This window comes from Orbicella faveolata, unplaced genomic scaffold (genome assembly GCF_042242905.1).
Source record: "Orbicella faveolata isolate gen_17 unplaced genomic scaffold, um_ofav_v1 contig_34, whole genome shotgun sequence".
Taxonomy (NCBI): domain Eukaryota; kingdom Metazoa; phylum Cnidaria; class Anthozoa; order Scleractinia; family Merulinidae; genus Orbicella; species Orbicella faveolata.
Window position 1 is genome coordinate 34,058,790 of NW_028301563.1, and position 14,712 is coordinate 34,073,501.

The 14,712-nt window shown below is 37.5% G+C and overlaps 2 protein-coding genes across 3 annotated transcripts in view; one reads left to right on the forward strand and one right to left on the reverse strand.

Annotated features, from left to right (window-relative positions):
* Positions 1-11,645, reverse strand: part of LOC110049147 (protein scribble homolog) — a 41,971-nt gene extending 30,326 nt beyond the window's left edge. The window contains exons 1-14 of one of the 2 annotated variants that reach the window (XM_089271802.1): positions 11,161-11,645; positions 10,966-11,083; positions 10,637-10,715; positions 7,637-7,726; positions 6,735-6,791; positions 6,411-6,474; positions 5,813-5,887; positions 5,212-5,356; positions 4,339-4,411; positions 3,888-3,933; positions 3,550-3,633; positions 2,875-2,990; positions 2,529-2,595; positions 1,391-1,490 (exon numbers count right to left, since the gene is read on the reverse strand). In XM_089271802.1, coding sequence (XP_089127928.1) covers positions 1,391-1,490; positions 2,529-2,595; positions 2,875-2,990; positions 3,550-3,633; positions 3,888-3,933; positions 4,339-4,411; positions 5,212-5,356; positions 5,813-5,887; positions 6,411-6,474; positions 6,735-6,791; positions 7,637-7,726; positions 10,637-10,715; positions 10,966-11,083; positions 11,161-11,316 — 1,270 coding nt within the window. In that variant the 5' untranslated portion in view covers positions 11,317-11,645. The remainder of the gene's footprint in view (positions 1-1,390; positions 1,491-2,528; positions 2,596-2,874; positions 2,991-3,549; positions 3,634-3,887; positions 3,934-4,338; positions 4,412-5,211; positions 5,357-5,812; positions 5,888-6,410; positions 6,475-6,734; positions 6,792-7,636; positions 7,727-10,636; positions 10,716-10,965; positions 11,084-11,160) is intronic. The other variant, XM_089271801.1, reaches the window with a different exon arrangement.
* Positions 11,646-11,931: 286 nt separating this feature from the next.
* Positions 11,932-13,604, forward strand: LOC110049100 (uncharacterized). Its single transcript, XM_020754870.2, has one exon. It carries the CDS (start codon positions 12,063-12,065, stop codon positions 12,846-12,848), a length of 786 nt encoding a protein of 261 aa, XP_020610529.2. The 5' UTR covers positions 11,932-12,062; the 3' UTR covers positions 12,849-13,604.
* Positions 13,605-14,712: the final 1,108 nt, after the last annotated feature.

Here is a 14,712-nt window from a genome sequence, read left to right on the forward strand (position 1 = left end):
GACAAGCAATGAGAATAAGGAAAATTATCAACATTGGGTCAGTTATTATGTTGACCTACCGCCAAATTCTCAAAGAAATATTTCATAAACAGTTCAAAGAATCAATATATCAATTACAAACACAAGTTTAGCAGCAAAATTACAAGCCAAAGACTTTGACATTTTGACATAATTTTATTATCAGTGACATAAAGCTATCCCTTATGAATCATTATTCTTAAACTCCCTAAAGCATCGATTGAACAAAGTTTCAAACTATTCTCTTCCAAGCAACAAATTTTAAATTACAGTTCTAATTAAATTACATGTAAGGTTGTGTGATATTTCCCACAAAGGAAATTAAAAATCCCTGTTTTAATTTTTCAGAATCTAAACATTAAAAACACAGACCATTGACTACAAATAAACTGGTCTGTTCAAAATCCCTGAATTTGTGCTGCATACATCTTCAATAATAGAGCTATGTGTATTCAAAACAAATGCCACCATCTTGAATTGTATTAGACAGAATTAAGGACAAAAATAAAACAAAATTACCATTCAAAATTGAGGGATTCAACTGTGAAACACTGAATTTGACAGACTGAAATAATCTGACAACCCGCACAAATTGCATTTATTTGTGGTTGCAAATTTACAATCTGCTTGGCTCTCAGACAAAAAAAAACTGTAGTTTCACCTGTCGGTAAAGTTACCTTTCTGACAACAAAGAGCAAATAGAAATTTGACACCCGGCAAAAAGCCCGTCAAAACAGAAGGTTCACTTAGTAATAAAACAAAATTAAATCTTGGTCATCGCAGAAGTCGCATCCACTTGCTTTAAACCAATTTAAACCATAAAAATAAATTAAATGTTGCTTACCAAATGTTCTTGTTCAGAAAATGTTTAGAACTAACAGTTTTATAGTCAAGACTAAAAGGAAAATGCACCTTCATGGCAGAGCTTCCATACTCCCTTTCTAAGCTTGCTATTAAAATAACGGAACTTATTACATGGCTAGCAGATGAACCAAATCCTTAAATTTTCGAAAATTTAAGGTGGCTCTGAACCCTACCTACAGAATTTTTTAAACTTTGCCAAACGTTGAGTCTTATCATGCTTATCAAAAGTTGATAATATAAAAAATTTTTATCACGCCGTTTTGGAATTATTTGATTGTAGCATCAAATGATAAAGAGTGGTTACAACAACCCATTAAAATGTAAGTGTTGGAAACTGTTTTGAGCCACCTTAACCAAGCTTTTTCAGTCATGGCTGGACATTTGTCTCGTTCTTTTTATGGACTTCCACTCCATCTTGGTCTATGAACACCCAAAAAAATAACTCAACCAATATCTGGCCATCTTGACCTCACCCTTGGTCAATAACCCATATGTAGTCGCTACTCACCTAAACTTCCAAGGCCTTGCTGCGGCAACAGAAAACATGTAAGAACTCTGCTGTTAGTCTGCTCGTCATCCTCCGTTTGAAGCTTCAGGACTGGCTGGGACTGCAAAATGAAAAACAAAGCAGTTACAATAAAATGTTTGATACCTGAAACACCAAAATACTGCATTTATCGACACGAAAGATGTTTGATAGAAGTCTAGTGAATCCTCCATATATAACAAGTTTTATTTTTCTTAATTCATTACTTGAAGCAAATGCAGACAATTTCAGTTATAATTATTTTTGATATAAATCAATTCTTTAATGATACAGTTCAACCTCTATTGAACAGCCAACCTTGAGGAAATGGATAGTGGCCACTTAAAGGGGGCTGGCCACTCAATAGAGGTAAAAACAATAGAAAAGCCCTCATTGGAACTTTGATTATGGGTCTCCTAATAGGGGTAGCTGTTTGATAGGGTTTTGACTGTATAATGCCTTTAAGTTGTCACACAGAAATACTCTCACAGAGTTTCCCCACACCCAGCCAGACAAACTAGGAAAATATTGTGAAGTAATGGTATAATATATTTACAACAGGACTGCACTTACATGCTGTCCACTTAAACAATAATTGGACAATAAACACCAAAATTACATGAGTCCAGTTTGGCCACCAGAAAAAAGGTTTGAAATCAAGCATTTCCAGTTTGGACAAAACTGCAGTCACATCATCTGTTAATAGTACTTAATTAATTTACACAAAAAAACTGACCCGAATACTTGGTGCTTTAAACAAGAGTTAAACTAAGGATCATTTGTGACAGTTCAAAACAAAACATATTTTCATGTGCACACAAGTAAGGGATTTTGGAATATAATAAATAAATAAATAATAAATAAATATTTATATAGCGCCTATCCATGCCTGCTCTAGGCGCTGTACAATTCGCCAAAATGATCTGTACTAATCTTAATAATTAAAAATGTGCATTTAAGAAACAAACAAGTGCCTTTAAAATATTCCACTGGGAAATTATGAACAACAGACAAGATAGCCTGTGTACATCTGCCCCCTACTCTCAAAAAAATCGCAGAGAAAGACATCTGTGTAGTGGAGGGAAGGGGCGGATGTCTACAGGCTACAAATGAGATTTACCTGATTTTCTGATAACCACAATGCTTTCAAAGGAAGTGATCCCACAGTCAAGGGCAGACATTCTAACCTGTGGTAAATGAAACACAATAATTATTAGCATGAGGCACTTTGTGTTTCCTCCAGTCATATATAGCCTAAGCTGGGTGGGACCCTGAAATGGAAAGGATGATTCAAACTAGGGGGAAGGGGGGAAGCAGAAAGAATCCCATTGACTTAATCTCACACATTATCAGAGGCATAAACTAACTTTCATCTTTGACAGATTAAGACAAACTTCACATCACATTTTTATTAGCTACAGTTTGTTTACTGACAAACAATATCCAATTTGGTTCTTTTGACTTACCTGTTTCCTGATACATCTAAAACATGAAGATTTCTACAATTGCCGATTTCTGACGGCAGACGCATTAGCCAGTTTTCTCTTAATGAAAAGACACTCAATCTTGTACAGCTTCCAATCTGTGAAATAAACAATGCAATCAATACACACATATCAGCGAAGGGTGCATCCTAAATATCTATTTAAATTTGCCTGAATGATTATAATAAACCAATATACTTCCAAAGATTCTAGAGGTACATGTGTAAAGGTAAAGTCTACATACAAGCCATGTCGCCCATCAGGTGGGTATTTATCTCCGGTATCTGTAGCATGAATTGACTACGAAAACCTCTTTCTATTCCCCCCCTGGATGGGATGCTAGTCTAGCGTAGGGTTACCCTCAGCATTAAATTTGCCAGTACACATTTATACACCTGGGTGGAGAGAGGCACTGTGAGAGTAAAGTGTCTAGCCCAAGAAGACAAAACAATAGACCCAACAGGGCTCAAACCCGGCCCACTCCATCTGGAGTCGAGAACACTAACCATGTGGCCACCACACCTCACAATAAGATACAGAATACAGGCTTAACGGAGATTCAAAAATAAGAATTCAAAATAACCAAAAACAGGTTCCCGCATGTAGACTGATATACACTTTGATAAAATATGAAGTGAAAAACTTGAATCAACCTACCTCAACTGGTAAAGACGTTAGTCGATTCCTATCTAAATTTAAATGTGTTAACTTGTGAAGTTTTCCTATTGTTGACGGAATTTCCTGTCAGACAAATAAAAAAAGTTGTTAAAAGGTACCTTTACATTCTCAGAGTCCAAATGATCTTAATTTAGTCAAGTATTATAAGCCAAAATATTACATTATTCATATTTATTCTAATAAATGTCTAAAGTAGAGAAGAATTGACACTGCTCAAGTCAAAACTTTATCCGCAGATTGACCTTACTTCAGTCTTCTCCAAGTAAAATCGTATTTTAATTATTAATCTTACTGAAATACTGTTTTATGTGGCATACCTCAAGAAGGTTTTCTGTCAATATTAATTCTTGCAAGCTAGAGAGTCTGGGATATGAATAGAGAATATAGCAGACATTTATTCAGGTCTCATACTCACTTTATCAGACACTCAAAATGGACTAAATAACCAACACACTAACACACACACTGGGGACTGACTACTGCCCCCGCCCCCCACCCTGCTTACTACCCACCAACCAAGAAACCATTAACTAGATGTTGTTGCAAGCAATATTATGGATCACAATGACTGTCCTGTAAGCCAAGGAACAAGTGAAATCTCATCTCCCACACATTTTAAATTGGCTTTCTTTCCAACCTTATAATATGCAATTCATAATAAAGAAATCATTCTTTCCCCTCCTTCCACTGTAAAAAAATATTACACTCACTATTTGCCAAACATTTCCCACCACTCCCATTAAACTAGCAAACCAATAAGCTACACACCCTCCTATCGCTGGTGTGAGACAAAGTAGCCGGTTCTGGTCGATTTTGACCAACTGAAGTTTCTTGAGTTTTCCTGCCAAAAAAAAAAATATTTACACCAGTTAATGTCACACAACATCAAGACGTAACAATTTCTTGCAATATTGCACAAATCGGGACAGCATAGAAAAAAGGAAAAAATTTACATGGCAAATTAAATATGAACTTGTTAAGAATACCAACTACTAAAAGGCTGAACAATTTACCTGTAAGCTTTTGACTTTTGCATTTACATGATTGTCTGAAGAAGTTAACTAAAGATTACTGTGTTAAAACTGCTGCTAGCTGATAGATCATGAGCTAAAGTCTGGTCCAGCTACACAGCTTGCTCATTCTGGTACAGTGCAACTCTGTTAATCAGATCACCAACGGGCCAGATGTTAACAGGGTGGCTGTATTAAAGGGGTTCTTTAAAGAAACTGACTGACTGAGCTTTAGTTTGGGCCAGAACAAAGCAACCCTAATTACGAGGTACTAGCTGTATTAAAGGTGCTGGCTGTAAGGCAGGGTTCCACTGTATATATCTCTTATTAACTTTTACTGGTTTCCATACAATGAAGTGACTAGAAATATTGCTACTCCCGCCTGGATTTGGTGCAATTTCCCTTGTTCTACAAACAATTTGCTAGTAGGCATTTCAAGTCCAAAGTGGAGACAGGGATGCTGTGCTAGAATGTCTTACAAAAAAACACAACATGGTGACCCTGGTCAGGGATGGAATCCAAAACTGAACACAGTATGACAGAGATAGAACTAAGTAACATGATTTCAAATCCAACATCAAGGCTTTCACTGTCTGAACAACACATGATATTTTATCAATCAATCACTTACCCACGGTGTCAGGAAGCTCTTCAAGTAAATTTTGTGATAAGTGAAAGTCAGTAAGACCAACACATCCAGAAATTTCATCTGGTAAATATTCAATCTTGTTCTCCGATACGTCAAATATCTGGAGCTTCTTGAGGTTTCCTATTTCCTGATGGAGGCAAAGACAAAATTCTCATGATTAGCACAAAAATGCATGTAAATAGCTGCCAAAATCAACACAGGATCACGAATAAATTGAAGGGGTGTGTGGAAAAAAGCCCTAAGTGACTCTTAATCTCATGTCAAATTCCCCTTTTTTCACAGAAGGAAGCACAAAGCATTTTGCTAGGAGAATTTTGCAGTCTATCAGATGTTCCTTAGGGTCTTTTTCCACGTAACCCTTCAATTTATTAGCCAAACAGAAATATGAAGGTACTAACTAATGAAAGTTATCAAAAAACAGCATTGTCTTGAGTGTCGAAATTTGATGATTTAAATGCACTTCATGAGTGAGCCAAGAGTAGTCACTTCAGTACAAAAAAGAAGTCTGAAGGTCAAACCACAAGACGGTGGAAGCATGAGAAAAAGAGGAAGAGAATGACATGATTAATTAAAATCTACTCACTGGAGGTAATGTCTTCAACAGATTTCCATCTAACCACAACTCTGTCAGATTTGGCAGAGATCCAACAATATCAGGCTATTTAAAAAGAAAAACAATGAAATAATCTGTGATACCAAAACATAAAGAACTGTTTGGTTAGAGAAATAAGCTCTGCTCTGCTTTCCAAGGTCTGTATATTACAAAATTGTAGTAAGAGGGCTTAGTTCAACTACTGCAGGGGCAGATCAAGAGAAGAGCCCAGGGGCCCTTTCCTACCCCCCCCCCCCACCCCCGCCAGTAAGCCTGACAACAATGAGGCCCCAGGGGCAAACAAAACATTTAAGCCCCCACTCCAACCCAACCTCCTACTGGAGCAAGAGAGGACCCATCCTCCATTTCAAAACCTCTTGAGCCACTATTGTACTGTTGTCAAAATCAAATATCCAGATTTCAGAGCAATATATGGCACTCTTCTGGGACTTTGAGTGCAGCAGTAAGGAACTACTGTTGTAAGGCACTATCCAAAGGCTAATAAAATACAATGTACCTGCTCTTAAGTATATAAAAATTTCTTCATGTTCAAATGTAGTGCTCAAGGGATTGACTGGAATTGACTTACAAGTTCTTCAAGTTCATTGCATCCAAAATCCAGTCTTTCAAGCTTCGTAAGGAATTCCATGGAACTGAAAGTCAGAAGAGAAGAAGATGAACAACACATAATACTTAAGAACAAATAATTTTTTTCTCAAAGAATTAGATTGGGCAAGAGTACAAACAAATGGTGTGGAAAATTAAGTGACTGTAAACTTAAACAACCAAGATTCACTTGAATAACACACTAATTAAAGCTGAGTCTTAGGGGGATTTATTGCTTAACATTCAGTATGAGTGCAGTCTGTTATCAATCAAAAAACCTTGATGGTTAAAGTGCTGCAAAACTTACACTGGTAGGTACTTGATCAGATTCTCTCTGGCTTCCAGTACTGTGAGTTCTGTTAAACTAACCACAAATGAACATTTAAATATTATGCACAATACATCTACAAGAAAGTTATGAATTTTATGCCTAGAATTTGTTTCATGATCAAAATTACTTCTAAATCAGTGCAGGGTTGTCATTGAGGCTGTAACCCACATCACCTGTTACGGCTGAGTATGCTTGATAGGCCCTTGTTGTTAAGAATGAACTTGGCTATAGTTGAAACAGCAGACCTAATCATGGTTTTCAACACCATCTTGACAGGTAGGCAATGCACCTCAGAAATTACAGCGTTTGTATTGGAATACCATGGCAATTAACTTTTTCAAAAATTGAATTTTACACAATTTGTGAATCGCAACATTACAATACTAGGTAGAAGATTGTATTCACCAAGTTTGAAGGATGTAACTTGGCTAGAAGACACTCAATTAATTTTTCTAATTTGGCTGGGTAGACAGGGTTCGTGGGAAAAAACTAGAGCAAATGTATGGGCAACTAAATATTAGCTGAGTGTCTTCTAGCCCAGCTACATCCTTCATATTTGGTGAAAACAATCTCTTACCTACATGTAGTATGGCAAAGTTGCGTTTCATAAGTTGTGCAAAATTCAATACTTGTATTTAAAAAAGTTATTTGTTATCGGATTCCCTTACAAACACTGTTTGACCACTTTGCCTGCTCGCCAAGATGACGTTGAAAACCGTGATTAGGCCTCCTCACCCACAAAGTAACAAATTTGTTTCAGATGTGAAGATCAAAGCTACAGGTGAATTAAAACTTAATGACATCCCTGCACCTTATCATTGTTCAGTCTTCCTGGTGTTGATAAATGTGATCAAATATTCAAAAATTTAAATGCTTACCTTCCGATGTCTGGAGGCAACCTGATCAGAGACACATCATTAAGACTAAGAGATGTAAGATTCTTGAGCTGTGCAAAGCCATCTGGGAGTCTGTGCAAACAATTGACGACATTGAAAAATCATTTCATTAACCACCATTATTATCTTTATTCAAAACATGAGGGATCAACCATACTTTTCAAGAAGGTTTTATGTTCAAGGTTGGTGGATTTAGTCCTGCATAACTGCTTAGAATTGTTGAACTAACATGTTACATAAAGAGAGCAGTTTTCATTCGAGTGTGAAAAAATAATTGGGATTATTTATACCTTGCATGGTAAATAGTCTAAGTAGTAGATGAAAATCTTGTACTTTATTGTATTGTAAGTAGAGTAAGTATTGTGTCGTATTGTAAGTAGAGTAAGTAATTAATGTGTTTTGCAATAAAAAAGGAAAAAAAGTTAATTGGTTATCCAGTAATGTTAAATTAACCGTGGTTTCTTTATCAACATGAAATTAAGAAAAATAATTTAAAATGCGTGTTTCTATAGTAACAATTTGCTGAAAATCTTCTAATTGAGTGCACAGAAAGTAAACAGTTCCACTGACAGAAAAAAGAACACTTACGTCTGCACTGACTATTTCTACAAATATTTTCAGGATTTTGAAAACTCTTGCATGAACTAGGATCCAGTGACATGAACTAATAACATCAATGTAGTTTTTAACCTCACAAATCACCTTTGCTCCACTGATGTGTTGCATCAATGAAACAAGGAGTAGTTGTGCACATACTAAGTTTTCAAAGTTTCGTGTTTAATTTTTTTTTTTTGTTAATTACAGCATAATCACATGCTTTTACAGAAAATTTTTCAAGAGAATCAATCCAAATATATATAAAATCATGTTTAAGAACTTAAGAAATAATTAATACAAAAAATATCATTTGCTATTCAAATAGCCATCATAAGACTGATATACATATACCCTAAGTAGATAATTTGTCATAGAGACTTAGTGATGTAAGATACCTATATTAATTTATTAAGGAGTCTTAATATTTGGAGTTCTTTCCCAGTGAAAGCAATGCTTTTAATGTTATGAATTCTTGTAGAACCTTTGATGATATAGACCTTATGAGCTTGTTACGACTTGTATCGACAGAATGCTAATGTTGTCATTGTAAACCAATAAATTCAATACTGGAACATTCCTTGTCTAAATACCATACTCAGCTCAAAAACATAACAGGTAAATCTAGCAAATTGCAAAATAAATTATGATTATGTTCAAAATATTATCAACAGCCTGATGAATACAATGGGAAATTATAGTGGACTTTAATTGTAAGAGTTTATAGGAGTGATTGAAATAATAAGAAAAATAACTGATTTGTTCTCATGACAAATGATAAACAAAGATCATATGGCATTACTGCAAAAATGCAGACACGGAAAAAAAAAAATTTAAACGAACATGCACAGATTCACCTGTACGTGTCTCATAAACACATACATAACAACAAAGTCAAGGTGGGGGCTGTGAAGAGACTCTTGGAGAAAACAGTTATATCAAGTCCCAAGGCATTCCACAAATGCAATCTGAAGAATGCTGAATGATCATGGATAGAAAATCAGCTACGGGAAGACAACACGATTGATCAGCTTATACCAAATAACCAATACATTTGATTACAAGGAAAGCATTTGAACTCTGGGCTATCGGAACTGCATTTGGGTAAGCTGGCCAGCGTAGCACACTCCACTGAGCGGAAAGCTCTTAATTGAATAGGACAAGAATCACGCTAGTGAGACATTTGTTTATGGTTCCTAATTTGCATCTATACACTCAGTCAGAACAAATCCGGCCAAAGAAATCAATGTGCTGCCATTTTTGCAAAGCTTTTGCAGTTAATCAAGCATCTGTTTCAAATCTAGTTCGTCCTAACATGGCCTGCTCCCTAGACGGGTGAAGATTTTTGTCCAATTTTGAGATAAATTAATCAATTACACGTTGAAATGAAATCGGGCAACACGAAATTAGCATGGCATTTCCGACATTTGCCACGAGAGCCGGTGGAGTAAATTTGTTTCTAAACCCACGCAAATCTCTCCAGCCATGAGATTTTCTTTGAATCAAATTCTCAAACAACACTTAAACGAGAATTGGGAATAACCTGACTAGTAAACTCGGCGACACTAAAAGGCAACAAAAAGAAAGTGCAACACTTCAAATAGTGTCATTGCCTCTGAGTTAAACTGAGGTACAATACAGCCCCTTATAGGAGTAACAGCTAACGACTACAGCAGGAAACAGCAATTATTGTAGTAAAAATCTAGAACGATAATGGACAAGTGATCGCTTGTTCTCGAAGGCCATGATTTGAACGTCTTCACTAGGTACACACACCGACCCAGTCGAAAGGTAGCTCTGCCGAAACTTTCAGACGGTTCGAATTTTGAACACACAACACATTCATTTTGTGAAGAAATTCTGAGGTGTAGTTTAGTTTAAAATATTACTGCGGAAATCCCATCACAGAAAAGGAAGAAGACATAAACCTAAATTAATAAAATGGTGAAAGCCTTACTGATTGATCATTAGTTCCATTTCTTGAAACCGGTTCGATTTTCTCGCGTGAGGTGGAACTCACAGAAATTAAGAAGACTTATAACTGACAATATTATCAAACTAAACACAAATAACGAAACAGCTAAGTCTCTTCAAACACTAAATTCCCCTAATATACCTCAAAAAGGTGAGTGCTTTGCAATGTGGTATAAAATCTAACATACTGCCGGATAGTTAATGTATGTGATTTGCAAGCATACAAGTTTTACAGACTGGCTAAAACATAAACAAGACTAACTGGATACAAAGTTGAAAGGTGATTGACTTTTAAAAGGTAACTTTTACAACTATTTTCAGCACTAGTAAAAGTCTCACCACGTTGCTCTTGAACAATAAACCACAGAAATCTCACACAGTATTTGACAAAGATAATTACAACACAGCACTCACTTCGAAACCGGATTGCCACTGAGATCTAACGTGAGAAGACTCTTGCAGAACTTTATGTTGTCCGGGATATCGCAAATATCTGAACGAAAAAAAATCCAGAGATTTATCAGAAGGCTATAACTCTTAAACATGGTGTAACTCTCTAACAACACGTACAGAAGCATACAACAACTCGAAGCTATAAGATCAAGTGTGAACAATATCAACATTTATTTCATACCGTATCTCACCCGCTCTATACACACACAAATACTGCACTGCCCTCGTCGGTTTAGAAGATTTCAAAGAAGTAACTATTTTGCAAAGGTCTGTTAAAAGACATATCTTACCATTCCTACTGATATCAAACTCCTGAAGGTTCGCTAAGTTACCAACTTCTGGAGGTAAACGGGCGATCTCGTTGTCGCTTAAACCTAATCTCCGCAGATTGTACAAACGAAAGAAGGGCTGTGGAAGCAGAGAAAAAAACACAAGTTATAAACGCGCCGATTAATATAATCGTCTTTAAGAAGCTTCGTTATTACCCTTGGAAGATCCTTGATTTGATTAGCATCGAGAAACAGCTCCTCTAAGGATCTATCATAGCGGTAAACTTCGTCGGGAACGAAAGTAAGACTGCAGTGACTTCGGTCAAGAGAATCGACCTGGCGATTACAACGCCATGGTAAACAACGAAACATTTCCACGCCGGGATCAAGTTCAAGGTTTTAACGCTGTTCGATGGCAGTGGAACATTCAGTAATTGTTAAAATGCGTTGTTACAACGAGTAGAATACGCTAGTCAGCCTCTGAGAGATTTTGTTTCTTATCATTTTGAGAAGACACGCTCAGAATCAACACCGTGTGACGTCACGACAGCCGCCGTTCCTCCTGCCCCACAATGCATCTCGGTAGGAATTTTCGCAAAGGCATATGGGAAAATATCGGGGTGTGAGCCTGCAGTAACCCGCGTTCAAACCCTTCCTCCCCTCCCTTCCTCCCTTCCGCGACCCTACCTCCCTCCTCCCTCCCTCCCTACCTCCTTCCCTCTAATCAGACCCTTAGCAAAAAGGAAAAAGAAAGAAAGAAAAAAATAAAAAAGGCTTGACCATAATATATTTATTTTCAAACATTTTTCCTTGACTGCAACTTGCATTTTAAACCAGTTTCCTGTAGTGCACATACCGTGAAATGGAATGTTGCGACAGCAAATATCTGTCTAAATTGACGCAATGATTTAATTAATGACGTCCCGACAAACGACATAATTTATGCTAATTATCAATTGACTTCATTTACACAATTTTGTTATGCAAAGAAAATATGAACTTTTTAAGGGGAGAATTTAAGCTTGGTGGCAGGTTCCAAGAACTTTTGAATTGTTGGGCATTTTGATGACAAGACAAGTCAAGTCTGTACAGTAATTAAGTAGCAAAGCCACGACAACATGGTTCTTTTAGAATTTTTCAACTGGGTATTTGAGCTTCCTTCATCTGCGAGTGGAACATTGCCAACACCGATACAAAACTCGACTGAAACTGGTTGGTTTTACTCAACAATCATTTGTCTTATTGTTGGAGCTGTCTTCATTTTATTTACTTGCATCTACGCGTTTGTCGCCGAGACAATAAAATGTACAGGGAGATTTACGACACCGAAGTTTCCCGCTATTCTGAGTTACAAGAAAAAGAAAATTAAGCATCGAAAATCAAAGAAACCAAGTCAAAAGCGGCTAACTAAAGCACAGAGATTGCTGGAGGTAAACAAAAGATGGTCAGCCATGTACTGTTCGGACAATTCAGATTGCGAGGAGCCTGAAGACATTGCAACTGTGCCGTTCGGAAGCTTTGAGATAACAGAAGTTAAAAAGGTCAGTTTTAGAGATACCATTGAAGATGTGTACTTTATTGAGAGCAAGGAGGAAATGAAAAGACTGGAGGAGTTACAGAGCATGGGCTATGACGTCACTATCGAGAGGCCTAAGCCTTCCGCGCGCGATCGCGCGTGCAAGAAGGCAACAGAAGCCGCGGTCTTCGAGGAGAAGGAAACCGTGTTGGCTCCAGGCATGTGTTCAACTTTTGACAATTATAGTGACAAAATAGCGTTAAAGAAATTGATTGATGCTAAAAACTCTCAAATGGGGGATGCTAAAATAGGCTCGTACGAGAACCGAATTTTCAAAGATGAAGAAAGACTGCTAGAGATACCATTGTTACGTGAGAGCACTGTTTAGGGACAAGACATCAAGGCGAAACGCATTGCGTATTTTTGAAGTCTCTGGTCTCAGGACCTGTTCAGCTCAACTGGCACACAAACGAAACGAAGCTTTTATGTTACATAACATAGAATTGAACAGTCACAGAATTGACTGAACTACAGTATCGTATAAACTCTTAATTTATCATTGTGATTTCTTCCGTTCTTGAAAAGTTTTCATTGAATCTGTTCATGTATTATTTGTTTTGGTTCTTTTATGGGGAACCTGGAACAAGCGACCAGCCTCGACATCATGTGGAGGACGACGGCGTCTGAAGTCGTGGAAGAGGAACGATGTAAGCGAGATCATGCGAGCCCGCGTGGTACAGTGGTCAATGGAAGATCAGACATGCACCTTGACACACTGATTCTTGCTCCATGAAAATAACTTCCTGGTCGCAAAATCAGTCCGGAAATAATTCTCTGATTAGGCGATAGGGATTACCCTATTGCTCAACTGAACTGCGCGATTACTAAGTACATGATTTTGAGAAAAACAATGCATTCTGGTCAATAAACAAATAAATGAAATATTTTAACTCAATCCAGCCAGCTTAAAATTACAGTTAGAGAAAATCTCGGGAATTCTAGAATCTCGTGTTTCCTCGTGCCAAGGCCCCGCGGGTTAAGAGTGACACAGGTGGCTCTGGGGGTCACATGCACGAGTGGTGTCCTAGTGGTGAGCAAAGTGACCGAAACGCGAGCCTGCTCACAGGCTTGTATGAAAATAAACCTGGGTGGGGATCGAATGTGAAACGTATTCAGGTCGCAACGGAGAAAGCATTACAAAATCATAATAATTCTCGCGTACTGTCTTGAAGTAAAACGTCTATAGGGTAGAAAACGCTCGAAAAGCCATCGAATTAATGGTGGTCCCATGTGAAAAGGAGGGAAAGGAAGCAACAAAATCAGTGGAAAGATAATGTCCAGCGTTGAATCCAGTAAAGGGAAACGAAGGGCCTAGTCTCCCCCTTTTTATGCGACAAAGTACGGGCCAAATGAGGGCCAGTAAAAGATATTTTCGTCAGGTAATTTTTTCATTCAACTGTGATAGAATCGAGATACCAACACCAAACAGTTGAGGTGTAGTTGTTGACCACACAGAAGGTGAACATGTTGGCTTTTTATCTCATTGAATCTCTTCTCCTTGTCCAAAAAATCAGCAAAACTCAGTTTTCAGTTTACAAAAACTCAATCCCACGACAGAAGCCACACCGATATGGCAGCATGATAATGTTTAAACCCCCGGGGGGGGGGGGCACTCCCATATAAAAAGGTCGGGGGTGCTCGTCGCACCTTTTAGGGGTTAAAAAAGCAGTTTTGGTATCTTTTAGGCTGTTAAGCCTCAAAAGGTCCACAGCCGGAGCGTTTGCGATACATTTTAGGGTATTGAGCCAAAACATGTGACAGAAAATAATGTGTTGTTTTAGAATTAATACTTCTTAGGGGTGAAAAACATTTCAAGCCACGCCCATAAAACAGAATTTTGGTACTTCTTAGGGGTTCTTTTCAAAATTTCCGATGAACACTGCCATCCTTTTTATATATGAGTCCCCCCGGAGAAGGAACAGAAAACTGTAATTTTTAGCACTTTTTCCATTGATAAAGATTTGGACGAGTTTGAGGTGTGTTCTCCTTGCAATCCTAGTACTCTTGTCTATATGAGAGCCTCCCAGGGGTTTTGGGAAACAACGGAACATGATGATTTATTTCAAGGGAACAAGGGATATTTTGGGATTAGTCAGTGAGGGAATCGAACAAGGAATATCTTTAAGGAAACTTTGACAAAGCATTTTAGGGAGCAGTGGAACTAATCCTGAAGCAGCGGCGTTGGAGGAGGA